This window comes from Cryptomeria japonica, chromosome 10 (genome assembly GCF_030272615.1).
Source record: "Cryptomeria japonica chromosome 10, Sugi_1.0, whole genome shotgun sequence".
In the NCBI taxonomy this organism is placed as follows: Eukaryota; Viridiplantae; Streptophyta; class Pinopsida; order Cupressales; family Cupressaceae; genus Cryptomeria; species Cryptomeria japonica.
Window position 1 is genome coordinate 189,380,225 of NC_081414.1, and position 21,554 is coordinate 189,401,778.

Genomic DNA, 21,554 nt, shown 5'->3' on the forward strand with positions numbered 1-21,554 from the left:
AGAGTAACATTCAAAATCTACATGCAAAATTACCATGGATATTCCTCATAGCATAATTACCTATTATATTGCATAAAAAAGGAACATATATTAAACGAGTTCATTTCATATGACCACACCATCAAAACATATAAAGTCTTATCACTTAGCAAAGGTTATGAACTCAAAACACATATCTAGACTCCTAATGTCTGAGTAATGACACATAAACATAGATAAAATAGAGCCATTATTTTGGCTCATCAACATGCTTAAAACTTTTCATTAATAACTTTAGATATATCTTGGAACCTTGGATGTGATGCTATTAGTAGTAGTTACAAAGTGATTTGGCGTCTATGAAAATAAAAAGAACACTCAATATAAACTTATGATGAATTATAAATGCATGTTTCCTTGTAACTATAAACTTGTCAAATATATTTACATAAGGTGGAGAATCGAGTTCAAATTCTAGATTCTTTTTGAAACCTATTTTTCTTGACTTTGTTGTATACAAACATGTATGCTTATGATAACATTTCAATACATTTAAATTTTTTAAACAATAATTTTTAGTCATGTGACTCATAAGTCTTTGAACCTTATATATTGAATCCTCCATTGTAACTTTTAATAGAATTGGTTTAGACCACTTCCCCATTAGTGTTTTGGTAGATCCCATTTCAGGTAGAAGGAAATTCCCCTTTTGATTTGAAAAGACGTGGCTTCTTCATCCTCAACTTAAACATAAGATTTGGTAGTGGTGTAGTGTTGATGTGAGGGGAACTACTATGTTTTGTGTTGTGAAAAAGCTTGGGTTTACTAAAACCAATGTGAGAAGTTGGAACAAATATTCCTTTGGTCATATTTTTTCCATTAATTCTACTTTGTATCTTAAGCTCAAGAACATCCAGGAGATTATTTAGAGGGATGGTTATTCAGGGGATTTCCTTGCTCAAGAGAATGTGATCCTTACCCAGCTTCCTGATGTGATCTCTAAAGAGTAAGAGTTTTGGAAACAAAGATCTAGGGTTTATGGTTGTCTTGTGGAGACATGAATACTTGTTATTTCCATATGCAACCCTTAAACATAAGGCTTCTAATAGGATCTCTCATATTATGAGTAATGGTAAGAATATTGATAAGGACGAGGACATTATGCATGAAGAGGTTAACTTCTTCTCTAATCTTCTTTCTGGGGATGGACAATTGGATGTTGACTATCGACAAGAGATTCTTCAGATTATCCCTAATATTATCAATGAGGATATTAAAAAAATGTTAGTGGCAATTCCTTCTATGGAGGAGATTGGGAGAGTTTTTTTAACCTTTAAGGGGAAGAAAGCCCCACACCCAGATAGTTTTTCCATTTTTTTCAGATTTTTTGGGATATTGTGGCTTCTGAATATTGGACATGCAATGAAAGAATTCTTTAATTTCTACAAAATTTTAAAATAATTCAATTCGACCTTTCTAGTTCTTATTCCTTGAGTTCCCGAGCCTAAATCTCTTGATTGTTTCAGACCTATTAGTCTATGCAATTCTATATATAAGATCTTTTCTAGAGTCTTGGCTTCTAGACTTGAATTGATTCTACCCCATATCATTGTTGTTCAACAGAATGAGTTTGTCCCTAGTAGGCAGATTCTAGATTCCACTGTGACGGTTCATGAGAATATCCATTCTTTGGATGTTAATAAAAAGCAAGATTTTTTGCTTAAGCCTGACCTCATGAAAGCCTATGATAGGGTTGATTAGCTTTTTTTGAACAAATTTCTAGATGCCTTTGTCTTAAATAAAAAGTTCTACGATATTATTTGGTAGTTTGTCTATACTACCATAACCTTGGTCATTATTAATGGTTCCCATTCGGTTTTTTTCAGCAATTCTAGAGGTTTAAGACAAGGGGACCCTATTTCCCCTCTCCTCTTTATTATCATGGTTGAGACTCCTGGGAGATATTTATACAACCTTGTTGATAAGGGTTTGCTAAAGGGTTTGAGGCCGCCTTCCAATCCTACTATTTGTTGTCATTAGCACTTTGTTGATGACACTATTATTCTTGGAGATTCTTTTGTTGGGGAAGATATAAATATCAAGAAAGCTCTTTCAATGTATAAAGTGACTTCTAGACAAAAGGTTAGTCTAATAAAATATCTATCTTCTTCTTTAATACTCTTGAGTTGAGATAGAAAAAGATTGTTGATATCCTGGGATGTAGAGTTGATGCTCTTCCTTCTACTTATCTTGGGTTATCCTTATGCCTTAAAGTTCTTGATTCTTTTTGGCTAAAACTCATTGATAAGTTCAACTCCAAGCTAGTTGGTTGGAAAGGGGCTTTGTTAAGCCAAGCTAGGAAGGTCCAACTCATGAAGGCTTCCCTCCAAAACATGGCAATATATGCCACGAGCTTGTTTAAAATCCCTTATAAATTTCTTGAAGAGATCGAAATAATTCATAATTGTTTTTTCTGGTCTAGAGTGGAAGAGAGGGCAAGGATCTCACTTGTGGGATGGGATCATAATTGCAAACCCAATAAACTTGAGGGTCTTGGTTTGAGAAAATTGAGAGATTTTAACTATTTGCTAATGGCAAAGTAGATTTGGAGGCTTTTAACTTCTTCTAGGGAATGGAGTTGTATCTGGCGTAGTAAGTATTTATAGAATTTGACTCCTTTGAGTGACTTAATCAATTTTTAGAACTTGCCCTTAGGTTCATTACTTTGGAATAATATTGCTCATACCAAATTCATTTAAAAAAAAGGTGTTTGTTGGAAAGTGGGTTCTAGTAGGTAGATTCATTTTTCATAAGATAGTTGGCTGGGCCATGAACCTCTCATTAGAAATCAAATTTTTTGACCTTTCGTCCAGATGGATGTATTAACAAATTTGTTGTGTATGTCTCTGACTACATTTCAAATGGATTTTGGAAAGATCTAATGGGGATTAGCAAGGTTCTTCTTCCCCTTCATTGTACCCTTAATTTGGTGAGAGTCTCACTCCAAGCCTCTATTGACAGCTTGGTTTGGTTGGCTTCTTCTTTAGTGAATTTTTCTATTTCCTCAGTTGTTTCTTCTCTTGTAAGTGCTACTCCCCCCCATTTTGGGTTGGTGTTTGGAATTACTATTCTAATCCCTAAGATTAATATTTTCTTTTAGATCTTGCTTCGTAATAAAGTTTTTACTTTGGATAATCTGTGTAAATGAGGTCTCCCTCTTTCTAATAGATATTTTTTTATATGTTGTGAAGATTTGGAATTTGCTACACATCTTATTCTTAGATGTTCCTTCATTAGGGATGTATGGAGTTTTTTTCTTCATCTTTGGTAGGTGAAGTGGGTTTTTCCCTCTTCTCTTTAGGATCTTTTGGCTCAATGGGTGGCCTCTACTTTTAATTCTGCTATGGTTATCCTCTGGTCCTTATTGATCCCCCATTTAGTTTGGGGAATCTGGAAGGAAAGAAACAATAGAGTTTTTTAGGGATTCTGTTGTGCATGTTGATGTTGTTTCTTCTAAGATTTTCATAGCTATTATGGAGAATTTTCATGTGGGGATTGCTAAGCTTAAGCCTTGGGGTAAAGTTTCTTGCTCTGCTTATGATTCTCTTGTGGCTAGCAATTGGAAAATTCAATTTGATATCTCTATAGCTTTTAAACCTCTTAAGTCACCCAAAGAGAATGATGTTTGGATTCACCTCTATTTGATTGGGTGAAGGATAACTTTGATGGGGTGACCAAAGGGAATCCTAGGCCGGTAGGGTATGGGGGAGTGTTGAGAGATTAAAATGGCATGATTTTATCAACAACGGTGCTCCCTTTGGGAAGTCACACCAACCACCAAGCTGAAGCTATTACGACATACCATGGTTTGTGTCTTGCTAGACATTTGAACTGCAAATGTGTTTGGATTGAGGGGGACTAACAATATTAGCCAATGTCTTAAGGGTATACAAAAACCTTCATGGACCATATGTAATTGGATTAAGGACTCCATGGATATTATATAGTCTCTTGAAAAATGTTACATTTCCTATGTATATAGAGAAGGGAATGGAGTTGTCGATTTTTTTGCAAACTATGGGGTTAAAAGTGATAATATAATGTATTGGAATGAGGATGGCCATTTGTCAGTAGGTGTTGGACAATTTATGTCCATGACAAGATACATACATGAAGTCTAAACCATTCTAAATGTTGATGATCTTGTTGTCATTAATTTACTTGTTGTTCATGCAGAGTATATCAAATATGATGAGGTGGAAGTGTTTGGAAGGATGTTGTAATTCTTCGCATGATTTATGGGCTATTTTCTTCCTGGCCTTTACTATTTTTCCTTTGATCTTCTTTCACAGACTGACATAGGTTTATGTAGGACTCAGATCATGGGAGGTGATAGAAAGTGCTTGGAACCTATAAACTACTCTGAGGTGAAGAAGGATGTGACTATATGAAGGATTCTGGCTAAAGGAAGTGTTATGTCCTTTTTGGAGAGACTCCATGGCTTTGACCCTAAGGCCACTACCTTGTTTGCTAAGGGATAGAAGAATGACCATATTGCCCTCTTCAACCAGAATTTTGACATTACTAAGGAGATTATTGCCCAGGTTACGGGTATGTTGATGGATGGTGTTAAAGTTTATAGAGATAAGAAGTATTTTGAGGTGACTATTAAGAAATTTCCCAAGGGAAAGGAAAAGGAGAAGCTAGTAAAGCATCCCAAAGGTAGGTACGACTACGATTCCATCAAGTCAATTTGGGTGGCGGTCTCAAAGGTACTTATGCAATATTTTTTCCTAGATGGTTGCTTTACTAGAATTTATGGCCACCATTTTGTTCTGCTCAACCATTTTCAGTACAAGATTATAATTTATTTCACATTCTATCTTTTGTCCTCGGTGAATGCTAGCATTAAGGATCACAAGAAGAACCCTAATAACACTATTTTACATGAGGAGCTTATGCTTCTTATCTATGAGTATTGCAAGTCTTTTCCCTCTCCTTCAAAACCAAAATGTAGAATTTTCCTCGTTTCTTCTAAGGAAGCTATGGGTTTTAATAATGAGGGGTTAGACAACTTGTTTTTAGAGGAGAATGCTTGGAGAACATACGTTAATTCTGAGCATGTTTCTCTGGTGTGGGAGGGCAAACTTCCTAAAGTTTGGAAGAAAGTTATCAAGAAGAAAAGTGTCTCTCCTATTTATGCTAGGAAGGAGGATTATGACCCCTCTATTCATAGTGTTTTAGGAAATTCTTTGCTTGCTACTGATAGAGAAGGTAGAACCCCTTTCCCTCAAGACTTGAATGTTGACTTACCCCTTCTTAATCTGGAGCAGGAGATCCCTAATGATTTCCTAGGTATTGCAAGGAATGTGACATTGGATAATTTCATAATGAACAAGTGGGTCTTCCATGAAATAAAGGATATCCATCTCAAGTTGCAAGCTATCAGCAACACTTTGGAGAAGAGAATGGAGGCTCTTTGGGATGAGAATGAAGGGAGAAATATTGTTGCCTCTTTGTAGAAGATCGTCAAAGATGTTGAGAATATGAAATTGGATTATGAGGGCAGAATTAAGGGCCTAGAGTCTAAAATCAAGCACATCAATGACAATATCATCCCTTTGTTTTCCTTTAGTCATAAGGTTATCAAGAACAGTGCGGATAGCATGAACACCATGGCATACAAATTTGAGAAAATGCATCAAAATAAGATACAAGTGGTGGAAGTGGATTCTACTGATAAAGGAAAACAACTGTCCGATGAGGAGAAGGGTCCTTGTAAATGAACTCATGGTAACTTGAAGAGAGTTGTTGACCAAGCTGACAAAAACGTCAAAGATATCAAGAAAATGGCTTTGAATATGTCCTAGCTTGAAGCTGAAGCTGTCAAGGTCTTAAAGAATCTTAATTAGTTCTCTTGTTGTTAGTTGGTCTCTTTTGGTTTTTTTCTATTGCTAGGCTGCCCTTTCTCTGTGTTTTTGCTATTAGCAACATTTTGTAATTAGGGTTTTAGGTCCCTTCAAAATTTGTTTTGATCCTTGATCAAAAACTTTTTAGATGAAATAAATACAAAAATTCAATATTCTTAATATAGTTGTGATTAAGGACTACAAACAAACATTAAATTTTGTATATAGAATTTATTTTTTACTAGCATTTGTTAGGCATACAACTAATACAAAATTATTCAATTCTTGTCTTATTAAATGGAATTTTATTTTTATTTCCTTTTATTAGGTTTGCCGCACATGAATAAAGTAATCAATTTGACCATATTGTGAATATAATTGTTATATTATTTTTAATCTTATAGATGTTTCCTTTTACGTTTCTCTAAAATTCTTATAGCCCCAAGCCTTTTTGAACTCCTCTTGTTTAACCTATTGTCACACCAAACACTTAAGAAATGCCCTATTTAGCTCTCCCAACCACTTTTAAACTCTCATCTGATTAGTATTTATTTATAAATTTCATTATCCACAATTTTGTAATAGCATCAATGTGTGATTCCAATACCATATACATTATGATTTCATTTCTACAGCTATAAATGGTATTCTCTTCTCTCTAACACCAATTTATAATTTTAATTAAGCAAGTTTTTCAAGTGCCATGTACAATTGCTAATTGCAACATAAACACAATTATTATTATTTTTACTTATTCATTTATAAATATAATTTTTTATTTTTTATTAAAATAAAAAAGATTGAAAATAAATCAAATTAAAAATGTCTTTGAATTCACAAATCTATTTGCTATTTCACCAAGCAAAGGGATGTGAAACAGCATTAGAAATATCAAACCATATGGAAACAAAATCTACATACACTTACATAAAATTACATACTAAATCGAGAATGTGTAATTTAATCTCAAATAATTACCTTGACATAAGAAAACAAATTAATAAAATTAATCCAAACAAAAAAACTATACAAAATAGGAAAGACAATTATGAACACTCCTCTCCCATTTTCTACTCATCAAGCATCTTTTCATTTACTTAGTTTCCCACCTTTTGTTTTTACCCTTTCTCCACCTCCCCTAACTTTTCAATTTCATAAAAACAATTCAATGAAATATTCATGTTGTCATATAACAGATCTTTGATAGATACCCCAATAATGTCTATGAGCAGTTATGCATCTGATTTTAGGAAGCCAATATCATGAGCTAGATTGTCAAATACTCAAAACAAACAAATTGCTTCTTTTAGCATTACCAATAATCTCCACAAGAACATTCTCCTTGTTTAAAATGGTGAAAACGGTTTGCATCTCTCAAAACAATTTCTCTTCCAGCAATCTTGGAGATAAATTTTGTTGCAGTGTGACAATCAGCACATACCCGAAGGTTCTTAACAACTCTAATAGTTGTTCCAGAGGGTGTGTTTAACAAACCAAATGCAATTGCCAACTTCTCACTATGGTGACAGAGAAACAATTCTTTTTCCTCCTCTTCTACATCATTAAGTAAATGTTTTGAATCTGAAAAATACCCTGCTGCCTTCATCTCCCAAGCCAACTTCTCCAACTTTGCATAGATCTCATGTGTCTGCGGATGTGATCTGTCTCCTGCACAAAAAGTATGTACCATTTGTTGGTCTTCAATCCAACTACATCCAGGGATCTTTTTAATTCCTCTATCTTTCATCAATCTCCTTACCATTTGAACCTCATCCCACCTGCCTGCTTCTGCATAGATGTTTGAGAGAAGAACGTAAGTTGCAGCCTTTTTTGGATCCAGATCAAATAGCAGCATCGCTATGAATACTCCTAAGCCTATATTCATATGTGATCTACAGGCACCAAGAAAACTCATCCACACAACCACCATAGGTTTAACTGGCATCTTAATGATAAATTTTAAAGTGTCTTCAAGGTAGCCAGCACGGGCAACAAGGTCAACCATGCACACATAATGATCAATTGTAGGTGTAATGCAATAAGAGTTACTCATGTGATTGAAGTATGTACAGCCCTGTTCCACTAAACCTGCATGGCTGCAAGCACATAGAACACAGGCAAAGGTTGTGGAATTTGGCTTAACACCTGCCACTTGCATTTGATTGAAAATTTCTAAAGCCTTCTCAACAAATCCATTTTGTGCATAACCTGCAATCATTGCAATCCATGAGATGACATCTCTTTGAGGCATTACGTCAAACAGCTCACGTGCCTTGTCTATGTTTCCACATTTTGCATACATGTCTACCAGGACAGTTGCAACTACAATGTCCGACAAAAGTCCTCTATCCTTTATGCTTTGATGGATGTCCATACCCTGTTCCAAAGCCCCCATTATGCCACAGGCAGGGAGGATACTAGCAAAGGTTGTGGAATTTGGCTTTACACCTGCCAATTTCATTTGCTTGAAAGTTTCTAAAGCCTTTTCAACAAATCCATTTTGTGCATAACCTCCAATCATCACAGTCCACGAGACCACGTCTCTTTGAGGCATTCTATCAAACAATTCCTGTGCCTTGTTCATGCTTCCACATTTTGCATACATGTCTACCAGAGCATTTCCAACTATAATATCTGACAGAACCCCCCCTTCTATCATGCTTTGATGGATGTCCATACCCTGTTCCAAAGCTCCCACTTTGCCACAGGCAGGGAGAATGCTGGCAAAGGTTGTGGAATTTGGCTTTACACCTGCCAATTTCATTTGCTTGAAAGTTTGTAAAGCCTTTTCAACAAATCCATTTTGTGCATAGCCTGCAATCATTGCAGTCCATGAAAACACATTTCTTTGAGGCATTCTGTCAAACAGTTCACGTGCCTTCTCTATGTTTCCACATTTTGCATATCCCGCAGCCATAGCATTCCATGAGACCACATTTTTATGAGGCATTTTGTCAAACAGTTCGCGTGCCTTGTCTATGCTTCCACATTTTGCATACATGTCAACCAGTGCAGTTGCAACTACAACATCTGGCATAATTCCTCTATCATCCATGCTTTTATGGATTCCCATACCCTGTTCCAAAGCTCCCGCTTTGGCACAGGCAGGGAGGATGCTAGCAAACGTTGTCAAATCTGGACTTACACCTGCCAATTGCATTTGCTTGAAAGTTTCTAAAGCTTTGTCAACAAATCCATTTTGTGCATATCCTGCAATCATGGCATTCCACGAGAACACATTTCTTTGAGGCATCCTGTTAAACAATTCAACTGCCCTGTCTATCGTTCCACATGTTGCATATCCTGCAATCATGGCATTCCATGAAACCACATTCTTTTCAGGCATTTTGTCAAACAGTTCACGTGCTTTGTCTATGCTTCCACATTTGGCATACATGTCTATCAGGGCAGTTGCAACTACAACATCCGCCAAAATTCCTCTATCCTTTATGTTTTTATGGATACTCATACCCTCTTCCAAAGCACCAATTTTGGCACAGGCAGGGAGTACGCTGGCAAATGTGAATTGATCTGGTTGGAGACCTGTTTGTTGCATATGGTGAAACAATGCGACTGACTCGTCAGGAAACCCATGTGTTTTATATGCTGCAATAATTGTATTCCAGGAGACGATGTCTCGTTCTTTTATGTGATCAAACACTTTACGGGCATCCACTAAACTCCCGCACTTGACATACATGTGAATAAGCTTATTGTAAAAAGTTGTGCGTGTAGTAAATGCAAATCGCCTGTGAGGGATGAAAGAGTGAACTTTTTTTCCTTGTGAAAGCGTGTTCTTGAGAATACAGGTTTGCCATGATTGGAGATGTGTAGAGTAGTCTTCAGGGGGGTTGTGTGTAGTAAGCGGAACCTGCAGCGTCGCCTCTAACATAATGCTGTGAGATTGAGATAAGCAATGGCATTTTATGATTGTGGGTGGAGCGTGGAAAATGTGCAGTGTTACTCAGTCTACATATATCACAATGACATTGCCAGTGGTAAGCCTGAGAGTTTTCAGAATTGAACAAACATTTAACAGTTGAAAACGTTTTCAGTACTCTGAAATTCCAGTCCTAAAAGCTACAATTCATACTTGATTCTCACCATTAGAAAACTCAAGATTGCAGGTGGGCAAGGAACGAGAATCGCATGGAATGAGAAAGTAATAGAATCTCTAGGCAATCTCAAAATTTAGCTCATTTCGTTCTGTGTTGACATCCTGTACAGCGATGATATCTGCGGACCTTTTGCATTGACACATCTAGTAAGGAAAAATACTTGAATAAATAGACTTCTTAGTAAAATACTTGAGTTTAAAATTTTAGTTCAAATAAATTGTTTAAATTTTATTAAATTAAATATACAGAATTATTAAGAAATCAACATATTGGTTTTGAGTTATTTTATTTTATATTAATTATGTAAGAGTTGTTTTATGGTTTTAGTTTTTTTTGGAAATATGTTGTTTGTGTTTCAATTTTTACATATATGATCATAACATGATATTTTGTATCTTTTTGTCATTATAGAATATGTTTTGATATACCTAAGATTATTTTATTATTTAATAGTGAAAAATACATGTTATTACTTTTCCTATTCAATTTTAAGTCTATTTTGTTACTTGTATATAATGACTATTGATACTCTTGTGCATAATCATATATTTTACCTAGTTCTATCTGTTGTTATAATAAGGGAATACAACCCTAGGTTTGACAAAATCTAAAGTGTAGGGGAAATAGGTGCAAACAATCTCTCGTTCATTGACCAAGTCTCCCATTGAATCTGAGCATAAGTAATGACAAATCTTTAGGATTTAATGTGTACAGATTTGAGAAATAACACTATCCTAGTATCCACATGTCATTCTTTGCTTATTGTTTTATCCTAGTCATGAGTTCACACATTTAGTGTATTTGCCTTAATTGCCTTGATTATCCATGCACTCATCCTCATAATTTATTGTTTGATATGATTTTTATTGGCTTTCTTGTCCTTTGTTAGATTGGTGTGTACAAGGTCTACCTCATGAATTTGATCCACCTAAATTCAAAATTCAAAATCTAATAGACTAGCCCACTTTTGCGCCCTAGTCCCAAGTGGACTTTGTACATGTTATCATGAATTATTGCAATGCGCTTGTATAAATGGACATTTATTTGCATTTATTAAGATGGATCATCAATGTACATTGGAATTCAATAATATTCTATTATTGAATATGCATGATCTCATATATGAAAGCAATCATTGTAACATATGGAGAAATGGAATCCAATATCATTGAATAGTTTTGGATTTCTACAAATGTAAATCAATACAAACCTTGAATTAGATGGCAAAAGAAAGTTCAAATAACAAATATTGCTGACGACATTTAATGTTTTTTTATTGAAATAAACTAGAAATAAGGTCATGATCCCTATACAAAAGAATCACATATGGAAAAGAAAAACTAGCCCAAGAATGGCAAAAAAACACACATTAACAACACATTAATAGTTTATCAAAAGTATGAGTTCAACAAAAACTCAAACAAAAACAACGAGAAACTAGGAAACAACTTAAGGGGAAATAATTCCCCAATCCTCAGTGAGGAATTTATACATTTCACCATATTTTTCCAAGTTATCAACATCTTTCCCATGCTTCTTCAACACTAAATCCTATAGAATCAAGAGAATGGTGGCATACCTATGCATAGTTTTGGTGTTGAACCTTGTCATAATATTCACGTTTTTCTCTAACTCTTCCATTTTAGTCTTAATCTTCTCCATCTCCTTCACAATTTAGGAACAAATATCACATTATTATTGATCTATCTTCGAGACATTAGGGGAATCCTCGATCACAATATTGTCTGGCTTGAGGGGTTGGTGTTCATATAGAGGGTTTTGGGTGAATCCTCGATCTTTGAGTCAAAACTAGGCACATTCATCTCATTAAACAAGTCATTACCTTAAAATATTAGGGTACAAGGCTCAAATGAGCTACCAACATTTTTTTTGCATCTTCAAAAATATCTTCCTACTAGGAATCATTGAAAATTTCTTTGTCTTTCAGATTAGTTTGTTGCAACAAGTCCAAGCTAATTGATCTTTTGACACTCGTGGCTTCAATATCCTACTTATAGGTCACACCCTATCCTTCAAGTTTGGATTTTCTTATCAATTGGGGTAATAGGTCATGCCAAAAAATTGGCACTTTCTCATCCAAAAAATTATTAGAATCTTCTACATTTTTCCTTTACTTTTTATTGATTCACTTGCATGCTTTTTTTATCAAACCCTTGTTAGAGTTCTATTTACTTGGGGAGCTAATTTTGAGAGAGAAAATTCTCCTAGGTCTTGGTTTTGGTATTAGAGAGAATGATAGGGTGATTGTATTGCACATATGATTTAGCTTTGGATTTGGTGGAGTCTTCCACCACCTTATCATCCTTGGTAGGGAGCTAGGAAAAGGGCCACATGAAGTTGAGGTGTTTTTGACCTTTATCAATGCTAGGAAGGCAAGGGAGCAATTTTTCCACAAGATAAATTTGAATGGGCTTAGTTGGACAAAGGAAAAAATGAAAATGGTAGAGGCATAAAATGAGGCCTGGTGTAAAGAGATGACTAGCTTATTAGGGTTTTTGGAGAGAAAATCCCTAGCTTTGTTGATTAAATTATCTAATAACAAGAGAACGAAGAATGGGAAAATCATTAAAATTTTATATTGAAGGTTATTCTGTTAGGATAACCAGTGAACAACTGAGAGGGGGGGCGGGGGGGTGAATCAATTGTTAACAGATTATAACATTTAATCCACACAATAAACTTTAACCAGATTAAGTACCGGTAGAGCACAAACGGATACCGATAAACAATGCAACTTAACAATTAAGCAGATAATCAATGCAAAGCAACCATACCACATAACACCATGATTTGTACGTGGAAAACCCGGAAAGGGAAAAACCACGATGGGAAGCCTACCCACAGTCAGATGATACTTTCCTGTAGAAAGTATGTGTTACAATGAGGGGGGTTGCACATGCAGAAAGACACACTGCCTAGAGTGTACTGCTCATTAAAAAAGAGTCTCACTGATTACAGAGAGGCAACAACCATCTCAAGATAAATGGACAAAAATATAGAATAATGAACTGCCAGAAATAACATCTACCATGCCTGATTACAGTCCCGGTTAAGCTCAATACCGGAGGCCTTTGACCTCTTCCTTAATCCCAAATCGATCACCTATGATCAACCAAATCTCCTTCGCATATGATATTACATTCCACGACCACGAACACTTTTTATTCCCATCCCATTATCTACAATGAGATCTTAGTTTGACAGATAAAAATGCCTTTGTCAGTTTGAGAAATCTGCAAACCTAAGAAAAATCTCATCTCACCTATCATGGACATTTCAAATTCATTCTACATATTGTTAGCAAATTCCATCCACAATTTATCTTCTCCTCCAAAAATGATATCATCAACAAATACTTCAATAATCAGAATATCATTATCAGTGATCTTATAATATAAATTACTATCAGCATTGCCTTTAGTAAAACCAAGCTTCAAAACATATTTATCCAACCTTGCATACCAAGCTCTAGGAGCTTGTTTCAAACCATATAAAGTTTTCTTCAATCTGCAAACCATATCTTTATCATCTGTAAGTGAAAATCCATCAGGTTGCTCAATGTAAACTTCTTCCTCAAGTTCACCATTCAAAAATGCACATTTAACATCCATTTGATAAAACTTATAATTCGTATAAGTTGCATAGGCAAGAAATAGTCTCACAGCTTCAATTCTAGCTACAGGTGCAAATGTCTCACCATAATCAATTCCTTCCATTTGAGAATATCCTTTACAAACCAATCTAGCCTTGTTTCTTACAACTTGACCATCCTCATTCAGTTTATTCCTAAAAACCCATTTAGTTCCAATAACATTCTTATTTTTAGGTCGGGGAACTAAAGACCAAGTCTCATTTTTCTCTATCTGATCTAATTCATCTTTCATAGCCTTTAACCAATGTTTATCCTTACAAGCTTCAATAACAAATGCTGGTTCAATTTGAGCAATAAGACATACCTCTTCATTTGCCACTCTTCTTCTTGTCATAACTCCCTTGTTCCTATCTCCAATGATTTGATCTTCAGAATGATTTAATCTTACATACCTTGGTGTCTTCTGAACTTAAGGTTCACTGCTCTGATCATCAGTCATAGTTGAATTCTCTGATTGTGTCGATGTAACTGTCTTAGTTTCCTATACCGGTTGAGGCATTGTCGGTTCAGTTATGATCATTTCCACTATCGGTTCCCTGTCATATATTATAGAATGATTTATGTACTGCTCATCCACTTTCACATTAGCACTTTCCACAATTTTTTGCAATCTTTTGTTATAACATCTATATGCTTTTCTTTGAATTTAATAACCAAGAAATATCCCTTCATCACATCTAGGATCAAACTTTCCAATTGAATCATCTCTTTTGATATAGCATTTACTTCCAAAAATTCTAAAATATTTAACAGTAGGTGTATGTCCAAACCATAATTCATAAGGGGTCTTACTGGTTTCACCTTTGATGTGAACTCTGTTGAATGTGTAGACTGTTGTGCTCATTGCTTCTCTCTAGTAGATATGAGACAATTTGGCTTCCATCATCATAGATCTTGTTGCATCCAAAATGGTTCTGTTCTTTCTTTCCACCACCCCATTCTGCTAAGGAGTCCTAGGTGCAGATAACTATCTCCTGATTCCATTTGTCTCACAATAACTATTAAATTCATGAGAAGTGAACTCACCACCATGATTTGATCTTAGACATTTGATTTTCAATCCAGTTCTGTTTCAAACTTTGCTTTAAATATCTTGAATTTCTCAAAGGCTTCATATTTCTCCCTAAGAAAAGTCACCCACATCATCCTAGAATAGTCATCACTAATCAACATGAAATACCTATCACCTTGAAAGCTTCTAGTCCTTGTTGGACCACATAAGTCAGTGTGAATCAAATCAAGTACATCATTGGATTTATCATGTATGCTCTTAAAAGAAGTTCTAACTTGCTTTCCCAATTGACATTCCTTACATACCGGATTATGAGGCTTCATATCTTAGGTATATCTCTAACTGCCTTAGTTGAACTGTTCTTAACAATACAATCAAAATTAACATGACACAACCTCTTATGCCATAACCAACTCTCATCAATATGAGCAATCAAACATGTCTTATCACCAGTGTTCAAGTGAAAGATATTACCTCTAGTCTGAATACCAGTTGCAGTCTCCAAACCAGTCTTGTTAATGATTTTGCATTTTCTATCTTTAAACTGAAGTTGGAAACCCTTGTCCACCAATTGACCAACACTCAAAAGATTATGCTTTAAACCTTCTACATAATAGACATTATCAGTGTTATGCTTGTCATCCAAAGAAATAATACCTCTAGCTTTAATCATACATGCTTTGTCATCTCCAAATCTGACTTGACCGCCATTGTATTCTTGCAGGGATAGAAATTTTCCTTTATCTCCAGTCATATGATTTGAGCATCCACTATCAATTACCCATTCATCTTTATCTTCAACTTTTGCTACTAGGGCTTTTTCTTCATTTTTTATAGCTGGTTCCGATTCATCTTCCTTCAAAGCATAGAACACCCATTCCTTTCCATTGTCAGATCCACCAGTAGAGTCTTCTGCCAGTTCATCTCCAGAGTCATCATTTACTCCTTCCTCATCCGCTATGTAGCATTGTTTACTTTTCTTGAATCTATATCTATTCTGGTTAGGCTTAAATGATTTCTTAACTCTTTCCTCAAACCTTGCATTCCTTATTACATGCAAAACATTTAAAAGGTGTTTTTCCTTCATACTTACTTCCTGTCGGACCTTTAGGTACTCTTCTAGCAAATAAGGCTTCAAGTTGCTCAAATTCTTCATCTTCTTTCCTCATGTCTTCCAATTCTTTTGTATATAAGACTTTCCAATCACTTTTGCTGGTAGATGATGATGATGATGCATGAAAAGCAGGTTCAAACTTTACAGCTCCAGAAGATCCAAATTCTTCAAGCTCAAAAGCAAATAATTTCCCAATTAGAATGTCTCTGTTAACTGAAGAGTTAGCTATTGTTCTCAACTCATTAATTGCAAGTGCCTTCATCTTGTAAGCCGGTGGAAGGGCTCTCAAGACTTTGGAAACTATTTCATCTCCACTCAGAAATCCTCCACAACATTAAGTTCCCATAACAATCTCATTTACTCTTTCCATAAACACAATAATTCTTTCATTATCTTCCATCTTCAAGTTTTTCATATCTTACTCGGTAACCGTCAAGTTTAGCAATTTTGATAGAAGGATCACCTTCATTCAGAGTTTGCAATTTGTCCCACATAACCTTTGCCGATGATTTATTAGTTAACCCATGATTTGTTGATCAATAAGTGCACACAAGAGAGCTTCTCTAGCTCTGCAATCATTTTCAATATTCTTGTCCAAGTCTGCAGGAGCAGGATTGCCAGATGCCGGATCATAAGGTGTGTATCCTTTCTTAGTGATCTCCCAACTATCCTTGCCAAGACATCTAAGATGAGTCTCCATTTGAATTTTCCATATCCCATACCTTTAACCAGATTAAGTACCGATAGAGCAGAAACAGATACCGATAAACAATGCAACTTAACAATTAAACAGATAATCAATGCAAATCAACCATGCCACATAACACCATGATTTGTTTGTGGAAAACCCGGAAAAGGAAAATCCACGGTGGGAAGCCAACCCACAGTCAGATGATACTTCTACAGAAAGTATGTGTTACAATGAGGGGGCCTGCACATGCAGGAAGGCACACTGCCTAGAGCGTACTTCTCATTACAAAAGAGTCTCATTGACTACAGAGAGGCAACAACCATCTCAAGATAAATGGACAACAATCTAGAATAATGAATTGCCAGAAATAACATCTACCATGCTTGATTACAGTCACGGTTAAGCTCAATACTGGAGGCCTTTGACCTCTTCCTTAATCCCAATTTGATCACCTATGATCAACCAAATCTCCTTCGCATATGATGTTACATTCCACAACCACAAACACTTTTTATTCCCATCCCACGATCTACAATGAGTTCTTACATCATTTTATATGTAAACGCTAAGTCCTAAACCAATTAGGTCGCCCACCTAAAAGATGTTACAATAAGATCATTACATAAATCCATATTACAATGATATGCCATGTCGTCTTAAGACCAAAACAACAATAACAAATCCATAAATCATCTTGAAACATCCCGGTAATGTGTAGAGTACATGTTAGCATGACACTGGTCCATAACCTAGATAGATACCGAACCTATTCTAGGTCCACCACGCCAAAGCAATGTCTTCAAGCTGTTGAAGCACAATCAAAGAACATCTTCAGCATCTTGAAATCCATCTAGAAGCCGCACCAACACCAATTATGCATCCTGTCAAGATTCCTTAGTGAAAGCTCTGCTAGTAGAGCCTTAAACCAATATCAGTAAGGGTTTACAAGAGTGTATGATAGCATCCGATTACCAAGTCAATACCAACTGACCAAGACATGCTCCAGAAACACGTACCACATGTAACCAGTCACATTCCATAGATCCAAACATGTCGGAAGTGTCCAACAGATAGTCTGTTCTGTCGGTAACACTAGATCTTCTACCGGTAGCCAAAACCTGTTTGTCGGTAACCAACCATAACAACTAGTGTTGACATCAATGCAACATATAATCAATTCATCCATAATGCCAACATATTCAATAGAGAAAAGTGGTAGTAATAATAACACTTAAAATGCCCTTCAAGGGGAAAGTATTTTATGAGAATCCAACATCTAGTCGTATGACCTTGGAAGCTTTTGGCAAATGATTCCATTTTAGCATTTGACATGTTCTTTGCCTTCTTTGGATAATTTCTTCATACTCTCATTGTTAGGAGTCTGGTTTTACCGTCAATTTTTTTCACATGGTAACTTATCATAGTAACTTTACAAACAATCTCTACATTGAGTTCAAAGCTCACACCTCCCACTTGAACATGTCTCTCATTCTAGGAATCAATAAATTGAATTGAGAGATTTTGATCATACATGTTCATTCATTCAATATGTGAAGTAGTGTCATCCTCATGACATATATTCCAAAGAGCATTATCCTTCTTCACTTCATTGCAGGAACCGAGCTTAGTGTGAACCCTATCTCCCCCCATGAAATAAATGGCTTATGGGGTTAGCGAGAAAAAAAAACAAAAAAAACACTTAACATAATGTCATTGAGATTTTACAAAATTCTAGAGAGATTGATAACCAAATAAGATAAGATGCACTAACATTTATGGATTCGGTGTTTATTGATAAAAGGGTACTAATAGCTAGTGAATTGGTAGACCATAGCAAGAAATTTTCAAATCACTCAAAGATCATCTCTATTGGGATCAAAATCAATGAATTTTTTATGCATATCAACACAACATTGAGAGGTCTTTGATGCTAGAGACGTGATTTTTCTATGTTGTATCCTCATGGGAAAGCTTCCATTAAGTGACATAGGGTTGAAAACCTCAAAACTTACAAATATAGACATTGTAGATTTGTGAGAAGGGTGGTGAAGTTTCTTGTGTCTTGGAATTGTTAGCAAACAATAGAATTCACAACATTTTCCATGTGTCTTGCCTCAAAAGTGTACTTGGACAATGTAATTACACTACCAACCGATTTGTTTCCCTTGAATGATTACAGGAAGCTCATTTTGGTGCTAGATGCCATCATTGATACACATATCAAGAAGTTGGGGATAGAACAATCACTTAATACATGTTTGTTGGAGCAACCTACCTACAAAAGATGTTATATAGGAGGGATCAAATATTTTCAAATAGCTTACTCTACATTTCTAATGATAATGCAATCTCAAAGAAGGTAGAATTGTAATGTCCTTTTATAATTAATTAATGTATGTAGGCCCTATCATTATTTTTTGATAAGGATATACAAATATTTTAATTAAAGGGGCCATGTTTTAGGGAAATAAAAGTAACCAATAAAATATTTAATAAATAATTATCACATAATAAATTATGGGGGTGTGGATTTTTAGTAATTGCTACTCCCAAGATGCTTGGTAGTGTCTTCATAATATATTCTATGAAAACTCATTCAAAATGTGTTACAAGGTGGTATTCGTAGAAGTGGGGGATATTTTGATTAAAGAGCCTTATTACTATTTTAGTTCTATCTTTAAGAGGGAAAATGGGGCACTGAAATTTGTGCCCTACGAGTTGATTGGTTACCTTTAAGACTATTCCCATTTTCACATGCCATATATTGAGCTTTGTGTTCAACTATCAATTCAATGATGAAAACCCTTAGAGTTAGAGATTTGAGGATGAAATTCCTTTACGTGTCTCAAGGCAATCTCATTTAGAGATTGTATTTGTGTAACATTTTTCGTTTATTTATCCAATAAGAATTTATATTTCAAGTGGCAACATATTGTTATAGCAAAATTATATATGCTTAATTTGATGATATTCTAGCATATTTGAATACATTTATTTAGCTCTACCAAATATGTATTTCTATCCAATCTATTATTTTGAGCAGCACACTTCGTTAGATTATAATAATTTATCGGGTTAAAATTAGATTATTGTGAGTTCACAAATCTATTTGTTATCTCACCAAACAAAGAGATGTGAAATAATATGTAAATATCTAATAAGACAAGATCTTCATTCACTTATATAAAATACATATTGAATCTCAAACAGATAATTTAAACTAAAAAGGTTATCTTGATATAAGAAAGAAATAATATGATTAATCCAAACAAAATAACCATATAAAATGGCTAGAGCAATTGTGAACCCTCCTCTCCGATCTCCTACTAGTCAAGCATCTTTCCAATTACTTGAAGTGTTCCTCGCCTTCTATTTTTTACCTTTTTCTCCCCCTTCCAGCTTTTCATTCCATACATATGGAGGCTGCATGAAGGCAATTCAATGAAGTGTTTGTCTTATGTTATCATAAAACAAGTCTTTGACACAAACCCAACAGTGTGTATAAGCAGTGATCTGCACTGCACTTTATCCCTCCAATTTTACGCAACCAGCAGCATGGTCTAGATTGCCAAAGACCTAAAAGAAAAGAAAAAGAAAAAAAACTTTCTAGCAACTGTACATAAAACCTTATCTGCAGCTCTGACTCTGGGCACATTATTATAGTGCAAACCTATTCTTCAGATTGCTTCATTTAGCATTCCCAATAATCCCATAAGAACATTCTCCTTGTTTAGTACTAATGTTTTGCATCTCTCACAAGAATTTCTCTTCCAACAATCATGGAGATAAATTTCCTTGCAGTATAGCAATCAACACATACCATAATGTTCTTTACAACTCTTACAGTTTTTCTTGGGACGTATTTAACAAACCAAATGCAATTGCTTACTTTTCACTATGCTGGAAGAGAGAATTCTTTTTGCTTCTCTTCCACATCATTGAGTAAATGTCTTGAATCTGAAAAATACCCTGATGTATTCATCTCCAAAGCCAATTTCTTCAACTTTGGATAAATTATCTGTGTTTGTGGATGTGACCTATCTCCCACACAAAAAGCATGTACCATTTCTTGGCCTTCAATCCAACTACATCCAGGAATCTTCTTAATTCCACTATCTTTCATCAATCTCCTTACCATTTGAGCCTCATCCCACCTGCCTACATCTGCATAGATGTTTGAGAGAAGAACATAAGTTGCAGAATTTTCAGGATCCAAATCAAAAAGCAGCATCGCTGTAAATACTCCTAAGCCTACATTCATATGTAACCTACAGGCACCAAGAAAACACATCCACACAGCCGCCACAGGTTTAACTGGCATCTTTATGATAAAGTTTAGGGTGCCCTCAAGATAGCCAGCACGGGCAAGAAGATCAACCATGCACACATAAAGATCAGTATTAGGTGTAATGCAATAAGGGTTAATCATATGATTGAAGTATGTACAGCCCTCATCCACTAAACCTGCATGGCTACATGCGGATAGAACACAAACAAAGGTTGTGCAATTTGGCTTTACACCTGCCAATTGCATTTGTTTAAGAGTCTCTAAAGCCTTTTCAACAGATCCATTTTGTGCATATCCTGCAATTATTGTAGTCCATGAGATGACATCCTTTTGAGGCATTCTGTCAAACAGTTCGTGTGCAATGTCTATGCTTCCACATTTTGCATACATGTCTACCAAAGCATTCCCAACTATAATATCTGACAAAAGATCCCCTTCCATTATGCTTTTATGGATGTCCATACCCTGTTCTAAAGCTCCTATTTTTGCACAGGCAGGGAGGATGGTGGCAAAGGTAGTGGAATTTGGCTTTACACCTGCCAATTGCATTTGCTTGAAACTCTCTAAAGCCTTTTCAACAAATCCATTTTGTGCATATCCTGCAATCATCGCATTCCAGGAGATAACATCTCTTTGAGACATTCTGTCAAACACTTCACATGCTTTATCTATGCTGCCACATTTTGCATACATGTCTACTAGAGCATTTCCAACTATTGGATGTTGTGAAAGTCCGTTTTCCATTATGCTTTGATGGATGTCGATACCCT

At 35.4% G+C, this 21,554-nt stretch overlaps 1 protein-coding gene across 1 annotated transcript; it reads right to left on the reverse strand.

Annotated features, from left to right (window-relative positions):
- Positions 1 to 6,789: 6,789 nt before the first annotated feature.
- On the reverse strand, positions 6,790 to 10,142 carry LOC131079196 (putative pentatricopeptide repeat-containing protein At1g68930). The gene has a single exon (XM_059213488.1). The coding sequence runs from the start codon at positions 9,778 to 9,780 to the stop codon at positions 7,201 to 7,203; it is 2,580 nt and encodes an 859-aa protein (XP_059069471.1). The 5' UTR covers positions 9,781 to 10,142; the 3' UTR covers positions 6,790 to 7,200.
- Positions 10,143 to 21,554: the final 11,412 nt, after the last annotated feature.

Coding starts and splice junctions, on each gene's coding strand:
- LOC131079196 (XM_059213488.1), bottom strand. CDS start 9,780: ATGTTAGAGGCGACGCTGCAGGTTCCGCTTACTACACACAACCCCCCT.